Genomic DNA, 18,110 nt, shown 5'->3' with positions numbered 1-18,110 from the left:
AGTACAGATGCAGAGCCCTCTAGCTAATAGCCAGACATTACTGCAATAGTACCAGTATACGTCACACAGCTCGTTATTTTCCCATGCTCCCTAGCCATCTGTAGTACAGGTGCAGAGCCCTCTAGCCAATAGCCAAAAATTACTGCAATAGTACCAGTATACGTCACACAGCTCGTTATTTTCCCATGCTCTCTAGCCAGCTGTAGTACAGATGCAGAGCCCTCTAGCCAATAGCCAGACATTACTGCAATAGTACCAGTATACGTAACACAGTTCGTTATTTTCCCATGCTCCCTAGCCATCTGTAGTACAGGTGCAGAGCCCTCTAGCCAATAGCCAGACATTAATGAAATATTACCAGTATACGTAACACAGCTTGTTATTTTCCCATGCTCCCTAGCCAGCTGTAGTACAGGTGCAGAGCCCTCTAGCCAATAGCCAGACATTACTGCAATAGTACCAGTATACATAACACAGTTCGTTATTTTCCCATGCTCCCTAGCCAGCTGTAGTACAGATGCAGAGCCCTCTAGCTAATAGCCAGACATTACTGCAATAGTACCAGTATACGTCACACAGCTCGTTATTTTCCCATGCTCCCTAGCCATCTGTAGTACAGGTGCAGAGCCCTCTAGCCAATAGCCAGACATTACTGCAATAGTACCAGTGTACGTCACACAAGCTCATTATTTTCCCATGCTCCCTAGCCATCTGTAGTACAGGTGCAGAGCCCTCTAGCCAATAGCCAGACATTAATGAAATATTACCAGTATACGTAACACAGCTTGTTATTTTCCCATGCTCCCTAGCCAGCTGTAGTACAGGTGCAGAGCCCTCTAGCCAATAGCCAGACATTACTGCAATAGTACCAGTATACGTCACACAGCTCGTTATTTTCCCATGCTCTCTAGCCAGCTGTAGTACAGATGCAGAGCCCTCTAGCCAATAGCCAGACATTACTGCAATAGTACCAGTATACGTAACACAGTTCGTTATTTTCCCATGCTCCTTAGCCATCTGTAGTACAGGTGCAGAGCCCTCTAGCCAATAGCCAGACATTAATGAAATATTACCAGTATACGTAACACAGCTTGTTATTTTCCCATGCTCCCTAGCCAGCTGTAGTACAGGTGCAGAGCCCTCTAGCCAATAGCCAGACATTACTGCAATAGTACCAGTATACGTAACACAGTTCGTTATTTTCCCATGCTCCCTAGCCAGCTGTAGTACAGATGCAGAGCCCTCTAGCTAATAGCCAGACATTACTGCAATAGTACCAGTATACGTCACACAGCTCGTTATTTTCCCATGCTCCCTAGCCATCTGTAGTACAGATGCAGAGCCCTCGAGCCAATAGCCAGACATTACTGCAATAGTACCAGTATACGTCACACAGCTCATTATTTTCCCATGCACCCTAGCCAGCTGTAGTACAGGTGCAGAGCCCTCTAGCCAATAGCCAGACATTACTGCAATAGTACCAGTATACGTCACACAGCTCATTATTTTCCCATGCACCCTAGCCAGCTGTAGTACAGATGCAGAGCCCTCTAGCTAATAGCCAGACATTACTGCAATAGTACCAGTATACGTCACACAGCTCATTATTTTCCCATGCACCCTAGCCAGCTGTAGTACAGATGCAGAGCCCTCTAGCTAATAGCCAGACATTACTGCAATAGTACCAGTATACGTCACACAGCTCATTATTTTCCCATGCACCCTAGCCAGCTGTAGTACAGATGCAGAGCCCTCTAGCCAATAGCCAAAAATTACTGCAATAGTACCAGTATACGTCACACAGCTCGTTATTTTACCATGCTCTCTAGCCAGCTGTAGTACAGATGCAGAGCCCTCTAGCCAATAGCCAGACATTACTGCAATAGTACCAGTATACGTAACACAGTTCGTTATTTTCCCATGCTCCCTAGCCAGCTGTAGTACAGATGCAGAGCCCTCTAGCTAATAGCCAGACATTACTGCAATAGTACCAGTATACGTCACACAGCTCGTTATTTTCCCATGCTCCCTAGCCAGCTGTAGTACAGGTGCAGAGCCCTCTAGCCAATAGCCAAAAATTACTGCAATAGTACCAGTATACGTCACACAGCTCGTTATTTTCCCATGCTCTCTAGCCAGCTGTAGTACAGATGCAGAGCCCTCTAGCCAATAGCCAGACATTACTGCAATAGTACCGGTATACGTAACACAGTTCGTTATTTTCCCATGCTCCCTAGCCATCTGTAGTACAGGTGCAGAGCCCTCTAGCCAATAGCCAGACATTAATGAAATATTACCAGTATACGTAACACAGCTTGTTATTTTCCCATGCTCCCTAGCCAGCTGTAGTACAGGTGCAGAGCCCTCTAGCCAATAGCCAGACATTACTGCAATAGTACCAGTATACGTAACACAGTTCGTTATTTTCCCATGCTCCCTAGCCAGCTGTAGTACAGATGCAGAGCCCTCTAGCTAATAGCCAGACATTACTGCAATAGTACCAGTATACGTCACACAGCTCGTTATTTTCCCATGCTCCCTAGCCATCTGTAGTACAGGTGCAGAGCCCTCTAGCCAATAGCCAGACATTACTGCAATAGTACCAGTGTACGTCACACAAGCTCATTATTTTCCCATGCTCCCTAGCCATCTGTAGTACAGGTGCAGAGCCCTCTAGCCAATAGCCAGACATTAATGAAATATTACCAGTATACGTAACACAGCTTGTTATTTTCCCATGCTCCCTAGCCAGCTGTAGTACAGGTGCAGAGCCCTCTAGCCAATAGCCAGACATTACTGCAATAGTACCAGTATACGTCACACAGCTCGTTATTTTCCCATGCTCTCTAGCCAGCTGTAGTACAGATGCAGAGCCCTCTAGCCAATAGCCAGACATTACTGCAATAGTACCAGTATACGTAACACAGTTCGTTATTTTCCCATGCTCCTTAGCCATCTGTAGTACAGGTGCAGAGCCCTCTAGCCAATAGCCAGACATTAATGAAATATTACCAGTATACGTAACACAGCTTGTTATTTTCCCATGCTCCCTAGCCAGCTGTAGTACAGGTGCAGAGCCCTCTAGCCAATAGCCAGACATTACTGCAATAGTACCAGTATACGTAACACAGTTCGTTATTTTCCCATGCTCCCTAGCCAGCTGTAGTACAGATGCAGAGCCCTCTAGCTAATAGCCAGACATTACTGCAATAGTACCAGTATACGTCACACAGCTCGTTATTTTCCCATGCTCCCTAGCCATCTGTAGTACAGATGCAGAGCCCTCGAGCCAATAGCCAGACATTACTGCAATAGTACCAGTATACGTCACACAGCTCATTATTTTCCCATGCACCCTAGCCAGCTATAGTACAGGTGCAGAGCCCTCTAGCCAATAGCCAGACATTACTGCAATAGTACCAGTATACGTCACACAGCTCATTATTTTCCCATGCACCCTAGCCAGCTGTAGTACAGATGCAGAGCCCTCTAGCTAATAGCCAGACATTACTGCAATAGTACCAGTATACGTCACACAGCTCATTATTTTCCCATGCACCCTAGCCAGCTGTAGTACAGATGCAGAGCCCTCTAGCTAATAGCCAGACATTACTGCAATAGTACCAGTATACGTCACACAGCTCATTATTTTCCCATGCACCCTAGCCAGCTGTAGTACAGATGCAGAGCCCTCTAGCCAATAGCCAAAAATTACTGCAATAGTACCAGTATACGTCACACAGCTCGTTATTTTACCATGCTCTCTAGCCAGCTGTAGTACAGATGCAGAGCCCTCTAGCCAATAGCCAAAAATTACTGCAATAGTACCAGTATACGTAACACAGTTCGTTATTTTCCCATGCTCCCTAGCCAGCTGTAGTACAGATGCAGAGCCCTCTAGCTAATAGACAGACATTACTGCAATAGTACCAGTATACGTCACACAGCTCGTTATTTTCCCATGCTCCCTAGCCATCTGTAGTACAGGTGCAGAGCCCTCTAGCCAATAGCCAAAAATTACTGCAATAGTACCAGTATACGTCACACAGCTCGTTATTTTCCCATGCTCTCTAGCCAGCTGTAGTACAGATGCAGAGCCCTCTAGCCAATAGCCAGACATTACTGCAATAGTACCAGTATACGTAACACAGTTCGTTATTTTCCCATGCTCCCTAGCCATCTGTAGTACAGGTGCAGAGCCCTCTAGCCAATAGCCAGACATTAATGAAATATTACCAGTATACGTAACACAGCTTGTTATTTTCCCATGCTCCCTAGCCAGCTGTAGTACAGGTGCAGAGCCCTCTAGCCAATAGCCAGACATTACTGCAATAGTACCAGTATACGTAACACAGTTCGTTATTTTCCCATGCTCCCTAGCCAGCTGTAGTACAGATGCAGAGCCCTCTAGCTAATAGCCAGACATTACTGCAATAGTACCAGTATACGTCACACAGCTCGTTATTTTCCCATGCTCCCTAGCCATCTGTAGTACAGGTGCAGAGCCCTCTAGCCAATAGCCAGACATTAATGAAATATTACCAGTATACGTAACACAGCTTGTTATTTTCCCATGCTCCCTAGCCAGCTGTAGTACAGGTGCAGAGCCCTCTAGCCAATAGCCAGACATTACTGCAATAGTACCAGTATACGTCACACAGTTCGTTATTTTCCCATGCTCCTTAGCCATCTGTAGTACAGGTGCAGAGCCCTCTAGCCAATAGCCAGACATTAATGAAATATTACCAGTATACGTAACACAGCTTGTTATTTTCCCATGCTCCCTAGCCAGCTGTAGTACAGGTGCAGAGCCCTCTAGCCAATAGCCAGACATTACTGCAATAGTACCAGTATACGTAACACAGTTCGTTATTTTCCCATGCTCCCTAGCCAGCTGTAGTACAGATGCAGAGCCCTCTAGCTAATAGCCAGACATTACTGCAATAGTACCAGTATACGTCACACAGCTCGTTATTTTCCCATGCTCCCTAGCCATCTGTAGTACAGGTGCAGAGCCCTCTAGCCAATAGCCAGACATTACTGCAATAGTACCAGTATACGTCACACAGCTCATTATTTTCCCATGCTCCCTAGCCAGCTGTAGTACAGGTGCAGAACCCTCTAGCCAATAGCCAGACATTACTGCAATAGTCCCAGTATACGTCACACAGCTCATTATTTTCCCATGCTCCCTAGCCATCTGTAGTACAGGTGCAGAGCCCTCTAGCCAATAGCCAGACATTACTGCAATAGTACCAGTATACGTCACACAGCAAAGATGAAGCAGTTTCTTATCTTACATTAGCAATAAATACGTAATGGGCACAAAGAAATGAAGCAGAAACTGGCCTGGCCCTGATAGACCTGCTCTGTAGTAGTATTAGAGCTAGGGTTTGGGTTAGAACTGGGGTTAAACCTTTCATAAAACTAACAAACATGACTTACAGGAATCATCACAGGTCAAATAAAAATACTAAATAGAGGGATCTGGAGGAAGGTGACATTTAACAGCGATAAAAGCAGTAGTCCCTTCTACTTACAGCTTTTCATCATGCTTCATTCTCAATATAAGTTCTACCTTGTGCAGAAATGCTAGAGGTCAGCTACATTTTGTTTATTCAATTTATTTTGAAGTAATTTATAAATTTGATTAATTTGATATAATTGTATGGCTGTTCTGGTTCTTATCTCATTGCTATAGAGTGGCATGGTTAGATGATAGAGTGGCATGGTTAGATGTCTCAGTATTCATTTAATAAAAAACTAGAATATTACCATTTATTGTACACTGTCTTATAATGTCCTTTTGTCATAGGCTGCCAGGAGGTTAAATGGATATGAAACCCAAACAGTTTTTGTAATTCAGACAGAGCATACAATTATTAAAAATTTTCCTATTTTCTTCTATTATAAAAATGTCCTTTGTTTTCATGGAATTCTTTTTTGAAGCGTTACATCCCTGCTTTTCAACAAAAGATACAAAAAGAACAAAGAAAATGTTAAAATAGAAATAAATTAAAAAGTTGTTTAAAATTGCATGCTCTATCTACATCAAGACAGAAAAAAATGTGCTTCAACCCCAAGTGTATATTATTTATATATCTTGTCCCACAGCATGGGAGAAGCACATTGTGCCTAATTGAGTCCAATATAAACATTTCTTTCTCTCTATTGCAGCAGTGACAGTGCGTCTGCAATCTTCTCATCAGAACATACCATGCCATCAAGGTAAGAAATATTTATTTTTCTGAAAAACTTTACCGGATCTATTACAGCTAATAAATCTGCATATATAATCATTAATAAAAAGAAATATGCTAATAAAAGTGATATGCTAAATACAGATCAAAATAATGCAGATGAGCATGTATGTCAAAATAGAATATGTCACACCTCCTTAAAGGGATAATAAACACTTTGAGATGGTAATATATAAAATGATAAATCATATATATAAAAAGTCTGCAATACACTTTCATTATTTATTTTGTCTTTTTTACTAAGTTACAACATGGCAGCTCATAATAAATTTTATTAACCCCTAATCTGCCCTCCCTAACATCGCCGACACCTAACTTCAAGTATTAACCCCTAATCTGCCGACCGGACCTCGCCGCCACTATAATAAATGTATTAACCCCTAAAGCTAAGTCTAACCCTAACACTAACACCCCCCTAAATTAAATATAATTTAAATCTAACGAAATAAAATAAATATTATTAACTAAAGTATTCCTATTTAAAGCTAAATACTTACCTGTAAAATAAACCCTAATATAGCTACAATATAACTAATAATTATATTGTAGCTATTTTAGGATTAATATTTATTTTACAGGCAACTTTGTATTTATTTTAACTAGGTACAATAGCTATTAAATAGTTAATACCTATTTAATAGCTACCTATTTAAAATAATTACAAAATTACCTGTAAAATAAATCCTAACCTAAGTTACAATTAAACCTAACACTACACTATCAATAAATTAATTAAATTAACTACCTACAATTATCTACAATTAAATCAACTTAACTAAATTACAAAAAAAACAAACACTAAATTACAAAAAAAAACCCCCACTAAATTACAAAAAATAAAAAAAGATTACATGAATTTTAAACTAATTACACCTACTCTAAGCCCCCTAAAAAATAACAAAGCCCCCCAAAATAAAAAAATGCCCTACCCTATTCTAAAATAAAAATTTAACAGCTCTTTTACCTTACCAGCCCTTAAAAGGGCCTTTTGCGGGGCATGCCCCAAAGAAAACAGCTCTTTTGCATTTAAATAACCATACAATACCCCCCCCAACATTACAACCCACCACCCACATACCCCTAATCTAACCCAAACCCCCCTTAAAAAACCTAACACTAAGCCCCTGAAGATCTTCCTACCTTATCTTCACCACGCCGGGTATCACCGATCCGTCCAGAAGAGGGTCCGAAGTCTTCATCCTATCCGGCAAGAAGAGGCCCAGAAGAGGGTCCGAAGTCTTCATCCTATCCGGCAAGAAGAGGGCATCCGGACTGGTAGACATCTTCATCCAAGCGGCATCTTCTATCTTCTTCCATCCGACGCGGAGCGGGACCATCTTGAAGCAGCCGACGCGGATCCATCCTCTTCTTCCGGCGACTCCCGACGAATGAAGGTTCCTTTAAGTGACGTCATCCAAGATGGCGTCCCTCGAATTCCGATTGGCTGATAGGATTCTATCAGCCAATCGGAATTAAGGTAGGAAAAAATCTGATTGGCTGATTGAATCAGCCAATCAGATTCAAGTTCAATCCGATTGGCTGATCCAATCAGCCAATCAGATTGAGCTCGCATTCTATTGGCTGTATAAAAGGAAACTAAAAGGATGAGTATTAATCAGACACATTAAGTAAATGTTTATTCACATACTATTAAATGGTAATTATAACAGATTATTATTTTACAGCTATACTATTTACAGGTAAAATTGTTGAAAAGTGGAGACCATTGCGTTAAATATCTGTCAGTAAAATGATTATTACATGTATTAATTGGCGTGCTGACAAGTTTTTCAAGTTGAGAAGTTGTCCGCACGCCTTTGCTGCATACGGGCAACGAATCTGTTCGTCTGCTGGCTCGTATGCAGTGTTACACACTCCGATGAGTGTGTAATGCCCGTCCCTTTACTTGCCCAACCAATCGTGCGAGAGAAAGGACTGTCAATCACTCAGAGCGTTGCTTCTTACATTGTGGAAAGCATGCTCAAATGTGCGAACCTGCCCCACAGGGGCTTCGAAGCAGCTTACGTTGCTTCGTACATGGAGCCCACTATTGTTATTCTAGTAATCAGTACATATATATATATACAGGGAGTGCAGAATTATTAGGCAAGTTGTATTTTTGAGGATTAATTTTATTATTGAACAACAACCATGTTCTCAATGAACCCAAAAAACTCATTAATATCAAAGATGAATAGTTTTGGAAGTAGTTTTTAGTTTGTTTTTAGTTATAGCTATTTTAGGGGGATATCTGTGTGTGCAGGTGACTATTACTGTGCATAATTATTAGGCAACTTAACAAAAAACAAATATATACCCATTTCAATTATTTATTTTTACCATTGAAACCAATATAACATCTCAACATTCACAAATATACATTTCTGACATTCAAAAACAAAACAAAAACAAATCAGTGACCAATATAGCCACCTTTCTTTGCAAGGACACTCAAAAGCCTGCCATCCATGGATTCTGTCAGTGTTTTGATCTGTTCACCATCAACATTGCGTGCAGCAGCAACCACAGCCTCCCAGACACTGTTCAGAGAGGTGTACTGTTTTCCCTCCTTGTAAATCTCACATTTGATGATGGACCACAGGTTCTCAATGGGGTTCAGATCAGGTGAACAAGGAGGCCATGTCATTAGATTTTCTTCTTTTATACCCTTTCTTGCCAGCCACGCTGTGGAGTACTTGGACACGTGTGATGGAGCATTGTCCTGCATGAAAATCATGTTTTTCTTGAAGGATGCAGACTTCTTCCTGTACCACTGCTTGAAGAAGGTGTCTTCCAGAAACTGGCAGTAGGACTGGGAGTTGAGCTTGACTCCATCCTCAACCCGAAAAGGCCCCACAAGCTCATCTTTGATGATACCAGCCCAAACCAGTACTCCACCTCCACCTTGCTGGCGTCTGAGTCGGACTGGAGCTCTCTGCCCTTTACCAATCCAGCCACGGACCCATCCATCTGGCCCATCAAGACTCACTCTCATTTCATCAGTCCATAAAACCTTAGAAAAATCAGTCTTGAGATATTTCTTGGCCCAGTCTTGACGTTTCAGCTTGTGTGTCTTGTTCAGTGGTGGTCGTCTTTCAGCCTTTCTTACCTTGGCCATGTCTCTGATTATTGCACACCTTGTGCTTTTGGGCACTCCAGTGATGTTGCAGCTCTGAAATATGGCCAAACTGGTGGCAAGTGGCATCTTGGCAGCTGCACGCTTGACTTTTCTCAGTTCATGGGCAGTTATTTTGCGCCTTGGTTTTTCCACACGCTTCTTGCGACCCTGTTGACTATTTTGAATGAAACGCTTGATTGTTCGATGATCACGCTTCAGAAGCTTTGCAATTTTAAGAGTGCTGCATCCCTCTGCAAGATATCTCACTATTTTTTACTTTTCTGAGCCTGTCATGTCCTTCTTTTGACCCATTTTGCCAAAGGAAAGGAAGTTGCCTAATAATTATGCACACCTGATATAGGGTGTTGATGTCATTAGACCACACCCCTTCTCATTACAGAGATGCACATCACCTAATATGCTTAATTGGTAGTAGGCTTTCGAGCCTATACAGCTTGGAGTAAGACAACATGCATAAAGAGGATGATGTGGTCAAAATACTCATTTGCCTAATAATTCTGCACTCCCTGTATATATATATATATATATATATATGTATTTCAGAAACTAGCACTAGCCAATTTCAGAATATTGTTTTGTAAATAATCACACATATGAATGATTTTAACTTTTAAATTTCCCTTGTCTGAAAAAAAACAACTATTTTTACTTTTCACATCAAGCAAAATTGTGAGCTTCTAATGTATTTTATGATATATTAATTTGCAGTTCATCAGTGTCACAAACTACTAGACATGAACCAACTGCTGGAAGAATGACGAAATCACTGAGGTAATGTGTCAAATATGTTTCGCTCAAGCGAAAGCCTAGGGTGCGCTAACATCTGAATGTCAGATAGCGCAGTTGTGCTAAATCACTCACATAATAAACTCATGTTGACTATCACTCAAACGCTAATTGAAAAGTCAAATAACAGAGTCATTTAATTTTAAATTATGATTTTGTATTGCAATAGAAGTTGAAATACACACACATATAAATATATGTATATATATATATATATATATATATATATATATATATATATTATACACGTTATGTTATGCATATATTCAAAAGTTAACACTTTAATTTTGCATATTTTGAAGGTACTTTTAATTATAAGCATAATGATGTACTCATATTTATGTCCAAAACACAATAAATCTTTTGTAAGACCCCCATTTCTGTTGTGAGGTGTATCCAGTCCACGGATCATCCATTACTTGTGGGATATTCTCCTTCCCAACAGGAAGTTGCAAGAGGATCACCCACAGCAGAGCTGCTATATAGCTCCTCCCCTAACTTCCATACCCAGTCATTCTCTTGCAAACTCTCAACATAGCCGGAGGTAGTAAGAGGAAAGTGGTGTAATATAGTTAGTTTTTTCTTCAATCAAAAGTTTATTATTTTTAAATGGTACCGGAGTTGTACTATTTTATCTCAGGCAGCATTTAGAAGAAGAATCTGCCTGCGTTTTTCTATGATCTTAGCAGAAGTAACTAAGATCCACTGCTGTTCTCACATATGTCTGAGGAGTGAGGTAACTTCAGAGGGAGAATGGCGTGCAGGTTATCCTGCAATAAGGTATGTGCAGTTTAAGTTTTTCTAGGGATGGAATTTGCTAGAAAAAAGCTGCTGATACCGGATTAATGTAAGTTAAGCCTAAATACAGTGATTTAATAGCGACTAGTATCAGGCTTGCTATCAGAGGTATATACTCTGATTAATGTGCAATATAAAACGTTTGCTGGCATGTTTAATCGTTTTTATATATGCTTTGGTGATAAAACTTATTGGGGCCTAGTTTTTTCCACATGGCTGGCTTGATTTTTGCCTAGAATCAGTTTCCTGAGGCTTTCCACTGTTGTAATATGAGTAGGAGAGGCCTATTTTAGCGCTTTTTTGCGCAGTTAAAATTACAGACAGAGACATTCAGCTTCCCTCAGCAGTCCCCTGCATGCTTTAGGACATCTCTGAAGGGCTCAAAAGGCTTCAAACGTCTATATTGAGGAAGGTAAGGCCACAGTGGAGCTGTGGCAGTTGTTGTGACTGTTTAAAAAACATTTTTTTTCAATTATGTTAATCCGTTTTTTGTATTAAGGGGTTAATCATCCATTTGCAAGTGGGTGCAATGCTCTGCTAACTTGTTACATATACTGTAAAAATTTCGTTAGTTTAACTGCCTTTTTTCACTGTTATTTCAAATTTTAGCAAAATTTGTTTCCCTTAAAGGCACAGTAACGTTTTTTATATTGCTTGTTTAACTTGATGTAAAGTGTTTTCCAAGCTTGCTAGTCTCATTGCTAGTCTGTATAAACATGTCTGACATAGAGGAAACTCCTTGTTCATTATGTTTAAAAGCCATGGTGGAACCCCATATGAGAATGTGTACTAAATGTATTGATTTCACTTTAAACAATAAAGATCAGCTTTTATCTTTAAAAATTTATCACCAGAGGATTCTGGCGAGGGGGAAGTTATGCTGACTAACTCTCCCCACGTGTCAGACCCTTTGACTCCCGCTCAAGGGACTCACACTAAAATGGCGCCAAGTACATCAAAGACGCCCATAGCGATTACTTTGCAGGACATGGCGGCAATCATGGATAATACCCTGTCAGCGGTATTAGCCAGACTGCCGGAATTCAGAGGAAAGCGCGATAACTCTGGGGTTAGACGTAGTACAGAGCGTGCAGATGCCTTAAGGCCCATGTCTGATACTGCGTCACAATATGCAGAAGCTGAGGAAGGAGAGCTTCAGTCTGTGGGTGACATTTCTGATTCGGGGAAACCTGATTCAGATATTTCTACTTTTAAATTTAAGCTTGAGAACCTCCGTGTATTGCTTGGGGAGGTGTTAGCTGCTCTGAATGACTGTGACACAATTGCAGTACCAGAGAAATTGTGTAGACTGGATAAGTACTATGCAGTGCTGGTGTGTACTGATGTTTTTCCAATACTTAAAAGATTTACAGAAATCATTAATAAGGAGTGGGATAGACCCGGTGTGCTGTTCCCCCCCCCCTCCTATTTTTAGAAAAATGTTTCCAATAGACGCCACCACACGGGACTTATGGCAGACGGTCCCTAAGGTGGAGGGAGCAGTTTCTACTTTAGCAAAGCGTACCACTATCCCTGTCGAGGACAGTTGTGCTTTTTCAGATCCAATGGATAAAAAATTAGACGGTTACCTTAAGAAAATGTTTATTCAACAAGGTTTTATCCTGCAGCACCTTGCATGCATTGCGCCTGTCACTGCTGCTGCGGCATTCTGGTTTGAGTCCCTGGAAGAGGCCTTTCAGACAGCTACTCCATTGACTGAAATACTTGACAAGCTTAGAACACTTAAGCTAGCTAATTCTTTTGATTCTGACGCCATTGTTCATTTGACTAAACTAACGGCTAAGAATCCTGGATTCGCCATCCAGGCGCGTAGGGCGCTATGGCTTAAATCTTGGTCAGCTGACGTGACTTCAAAGTCTAAATTACTTAACATTCCCTTCAAGGGGCAGACCCTATTCGGGCCTGGTTTGAAGGAAACATTTATTTGCCTTGATTCAGGATGATCAATATTCCTTATTTCAGACAGACAGTTTCATTATTTGGGATAATGCATATGAATTATCAATTTTTTTCTCTGTGGGCTGTTAGGCTCGCAGGGGCTGAAAATGTGTCATTTTATTGCGTCATTCTTGGCGCTGTCTTTTTTGGCGCAAAAAATTTCTTTGTCATTCCCGGCGTCATACTTGTCGCCGGAAGTTGTTCGTGATTGCGTCATTTTTTTGACGTTTTGCGCCAAAAGTGTCGGCGTCACCGGATGTGGCGTCATTCTCGGCCCCAAAAGCATTTAGGCGCCAATAATGTGGGCGTCTTTTTTGGCGCTAAAAAAATGTGGGCGTCATTTTTGTCTCCACCTTTTTTTCTCATTATTTAAGTCTCATTTTTCTTTTGCTTCTGGTTACTAGAGGCTTGTTCATTGGCATTTTTTCCCATTCCTGAAACTGTCATTTAAGGAATTTGATAGATTTTGCTTTATATGTTGTTTTTTCTCTTACATATTGCAAGATGTCTCAGATTGACCCTGGATCAGAAGCTACTTCTGGAAAAACGCTGCCTGATGCTGGTTCTACAAAAGTTAAGTGCATTTGTTGTAAACTTGTGGTATCTGTTCCTCCGGCTGTAGTTTGTGATGATTGTCATGATAAACTTGTTAATGCAGATTCAATTTCCATTAGTAATATTCCATTACCTGTTGCTGTTCCATCAACATCTAATACTCAGGATGTTCCTGTTAATATAAGAGATTTTGTTTCTAAATCTATTAGGAAGGCTATGTCTGTTATTCCTCTTTCCAGTAAGCGTAAAAAGTCTTTTAAAACTTCTCATTTCTCTGACGAATTTTTAAATGAACATCATCATTCTGATTTGTCTGTTTCTGATGAGGATTTTTCTGGTTCAGAGGATTCTGTCTCAGATATTGACACTGATAAATCTTCATATTTATTTAAAATGGAATTTATTCGTTCTTTACTTAAAGAAGTTTTAATCGCTTTAGAAATTGAGGATGCTAGTCCTCTTGATACTAAATCTAATAAGCGTTTAAATTCGTTTTTTAAACCTCCTGTTTTTCCTGTCCCTGATGCTATTTCTGAAGTAATTTCTAGGGAATGGAATAATCTGGGTAATTCTTTTACTCCTTCTAAAAGATTTAAGAAATTGTATCCTATGCCATCTGACAGATTAGAGTTTTGGGACAAAATCCCTAAAGTTGATGGGGCTCTCTCTACTCTTGCTAAGTGTACTACTATTCCTACGGCAGATAGTACTTCCTTTAAGGATCCTTTAGATAGGAAGATTGATTCCTTTCTAAGGAAAGCTTATTTATGTTCAGGTAATCTTCTTAGGCCTGCTATTTCTTTGGCTGATGTTGCTGCAGCTTCCACTTTTTGGTTGGAGGCTTTGGCGCAACAAGTGTCAGATCATAATTCTCATAGCATTGTTAAACTTCTTCAACATGCTAATAACTTTATTTGTGATGCCATCTTTGATATCATCAGAGTTGATGTCAGGTATATGTCTTTAGCTATTCTAGCTAGAAGAGCTTTATGGCTTAAAACTTGGAATGCTGATATGTCTTCTAAGTCAACTTTGCTTTCCCTTTCTTTTCAAGGTAATAAATTGTTTGGTTCTCAGTTGGATTCTATTATTTCAGCTGTTACTGGGGGGAAAGGAACTTTTTTACCTCAGGATAAAAAATCTAAGGGTAAATATAGGGCTGCTAATTGTTTTCGTTCCTTTCATCAGAATAAGGAACAGAAGCCTGATCCTTCCCCTAAAGGAACGGTTTCTGTTTGGAAACAGTCTCCAGTCTGGAATAAATCCAAGCCTTTTAGAAAGCCAAAGCCAGCTCCCAAGTCCACATGAAGGTGCTGCCCTCATTCCAGCGCTGCTGGTAGGGGGCAGATTACGATTTTTCAAAGAAATTTGGATCAAATCGATTCACAGTCTTTGGATTCAGAACATTTTTTCACAAGGGTACAGAATAGGTTTCAAGGTAAGGCCACCTGCAAGAAGATTTTTTCTTTCTCGCATTCCAATAAATCCAGTGAAGGCTCAGGCATTTCTGAAATGTGTTTCAGATCTAGAGTTGGCTGGAGTAATTGTGCCAGTTCCAGTTCTGGAACAAGGGCTGGGGTTTTTCTCAAATCTATTCATTGTACCAAAGAAGGAGAATTCCTTCAGACCAGTTCTGGATTTAAAAATATTGAATCGTTATGTAAGGATACCAACATTCAAAATGGTAACTATAAGGACTATTCTGCCTTTTGTTCAGCAAGGGCATTATATGTCCACAATAGATTTGCAGGATGCATATCTGCATATTCCGATTCATCCAGATCACTTTCAGTTTCTGAGATTCTCTTTTCTAGACAAGCATTACCAATTTGTGGCTCTGCCGTTCGGCCTAGCAATGGCTCCAAGGATTTTTTCAAAAGTTCTCGGTGCCCTTCTATCTGTAATCAGAGAACAGGGTATTGTGGTATTTCCTTATTTGGACGATATCTTGGTACTTGCTCAGTCTTCACATTTAGCAGAATCTCATACGAATCGACTTGTGTCGTTTCTTCAAGAACATGGTTGGAGGATCAATTTACCAAAGAGTTCATTGATTCCTCAGACAAGGGTAACCTTTTTAGGTTTCCAAATAGATTCAGTGTCCATGACTTTGTCTCTGACGGACAAGAGACGTCTGAAATTGATTTCAGCCTGTCAAAACCTTCGGTTTCAATCATTCCCTTCGGTAGCCTTATGCATGGAAATTCTAGGTTTTATGACTGCTGCATCGGACGCGATCCCCTTTGCTAGTTTTCACATGCGACCTCTTCAGCTCTGTATGCTGAACCAGTGGTGCAGGGATTATACAAAGATATCACAGTTAATATCTTTAAATCCGATTGTACGACACTCTCTGACGTGGTGGACAGATCACCATCGTTTAATTCAAGGGGCTTCTTTTGTTCTTCCAACCTGGACTGTGATCTCAACAGATGCGAGTCTGACAGGTTGGGGAGCGGTATGGGGGTCTCTGACAGCGCAGGGGGTTTGGGAATCTCAGGAGGCGAGATTACCAATCAACATTTTGGAACTCCGTGCGATTTTCAGAGCTCTTCAGTTGTGGCCTCTTCTAAAGAGAGAATCGTTCATTTGTTTTCAGACGGACAATGTCACAACCGTGGCATATATCAATCATCAATGGGGGACTCACAGTCCTCTGGCGATGAAAGAAGTATCTCGAATACTTGTATGGGCGGAATCCAGCTCCTGTCTAATTTCTGCGGTTCACATCCCAGGTATAGACAATTGGGAAGCGGATTATCTCAGTCGCCAGACGTTGCATCCGGGCGAATGGTCTCTTCACCCAGAGGTATTTCTTCAGATTGTTCAAATCTGGGGTCTTCCAGAAATAGATCTGATGGCTTCTCATCTAAACAAGAAACTTCCCAGGTATCTGTCCAGATCCAGGGATCCTCAGGCGGAGGCAGTGGATGCATTGTCGCTTCCTTGGAAGTATCATCCTGCCTATATCTTTCCGCCTCTAGTTCTTCTTCCAAGAGTGATTTCCAAGATTCTAAAGGATCGTTCGTTTGTACTGCTGGTGGCTCCAGCATGGCCTCACAGGTTTTGGTATGCGGATCTTGTTCGGATGGCCAGTTGCCAACCTTGGACTCTTCCGTTAAGACCAGACCTTCTATCTCAAGGCCCATTTTTCCATCACGATCTCAAATCATTAAATTTGAAGGTATGGAGATTGAACGCTTGATTCTTAGTCATAGAGGTTTCTCTGACTTCGTAATTAATACTATGTTACAGGCTCGTAAATCTGTGTCTAGGAAGATATATTATCGAGTCTGGAAGACTTACATTTCTTGGTGTTCTTCTCATCATTTTTCCTGGCATTCTTTTAGAATTCCTAGAATTTTACAGTTTCCTCAGGATGGTCTGGATAAAGGTTTGTCTGCCAGTTCATTGAAAGGACAAATTTCTGCTCTTTCTGTGCTGTTTCACAGAAAGATTGCTAATCTTCCTGATATTCATTGTTTTGTACAGGCTTTGGTTCGTATCAAACCTGTCATTAAGTCAATTTCTCCTCCTTGGAGTTTGAATTTGGTTCTGGGAGCTCTACAAGCTCCTCCTTTTGAACCTATGCATTCTCTAGATATTTAATTACTTTCTTGGAAAGTTTTGTTTCTTTTGGCCATCTCTTCTGCTAGAAGAGTTTCTGAGTTATCTGCTCTTTCTTGTGAATCTCCTTTTCTGATTTTTCATCAAGATAAGGCAGTGTTGCGGACTTCATTTACATTTTTACCTAAGGTTGTGAATTCTAACAACATTAGTAGAGAGATTGTGGTTCCTTCATTGTGTCCTAATCCTAAGAATTCTAAGGAAAGATCATTACATTCTTTGGATGTAGTAAGAGCTTTGAAATATTATGTTGAAGCTACTAAAGATTTCCGAAAGACTTCTAGTCTATTTGTTATCTTTTCTGGTTCTAGGAAAGGTCAGAAGGCCTCTGCCATTTCTTTAGCGTCTTGGTTAAAGTCTTTGATTCATCATGCTTATGTTGAGTCGGGTAGAACTCCGCCTCAAAGGATTACGGCTCATTCGACTAGGTCAGTTTCTACTTCCTGGGCATTTAGGAATGAAGCTTCGGTTGATCAGATTTGCAGAGCAGCAACTTGGTCTTCTTTGCATACTTTTACTAAATTCTACCATTTTGATGTGTTTTCTTCTTCTGAAGCAGTTTTTGGTAGAAAAGTACTTTAGGCAGCTGTTTCAGTTTGATTCTTCTGCTTATAATTTCAGTTTTTTTCATTATAAGATTTAAACTTGTTTGGGGTGTGGATTATTTTTCAGTGGAATTGGCTGTCTTTATTTTATCCCTCCCTCTCTAGTGACTCTTGCGTGGAAGTTCCACATCTTGGGTATTTATTATCCCATACGTCACTAGCTCATGGACTCTTGCTAATTACATGAAAGAAAACATAATTTATGTAAGAACTTACCTGATAAATTAATTTCTTTCATATTAGCAAGAGTCCATGAGACCCACCCTTTTTTGTGGTGATTATGATTTTTTTGTATAAAGCACAACTATTCCAATTCCTTATTTTTTATGCTTTCGCACTTTTTTTCTTATCACCCCACTTCTTGGCTATTTGTTAAACTGA

The 18,110-nt window shown here is 40.5% G+C and overlaps 1 protein-coding gene across 1 annotated transcript in view; it reads left to right on the top strand.

Moving 5' to 3' along the window:
• LOC128664100 (protein NLRC5) overlaps nt 1-18,110 on the top strand; it is a 429,645-nt gene that overhangs the window by 170,897 nt on the left and 240,638 nt on the right. Inside the window, exons 10-11 of the mRNA XM_053718792.1 lie at nt 6,178-6,228; nt 10,108-10,170. Coding sequence (XP_053574767.1) covers nt 6,178-6,228; nt 10,108-10,170 — 114 coding nt within the window. The remainder of the gene's footprint in view (nt 1-6,177; nt 6,229-10,107; nt 10,171-18,110) is intronic.

The sequence above is a fragment of the Bombina bombina genome, chromosome 1 (assembly GCF_027579735.1).
Source record: "Bombina bombina isolate aBomBom1 chromosome 1, aBomBom1.pri, whole genome shotgun sequence".
Taxonomy (NCBI): domain Eukaryota; kingdom Metazoa; phylum Chordata; class Amphibia; order Anura; family Bombinatoridae; genus Bombina; species Bombina bombina.
Note: the sequence above shows the minus strand (reverse complement) of the source record. Positions and strands in the feature narration are given on the sequence as shown.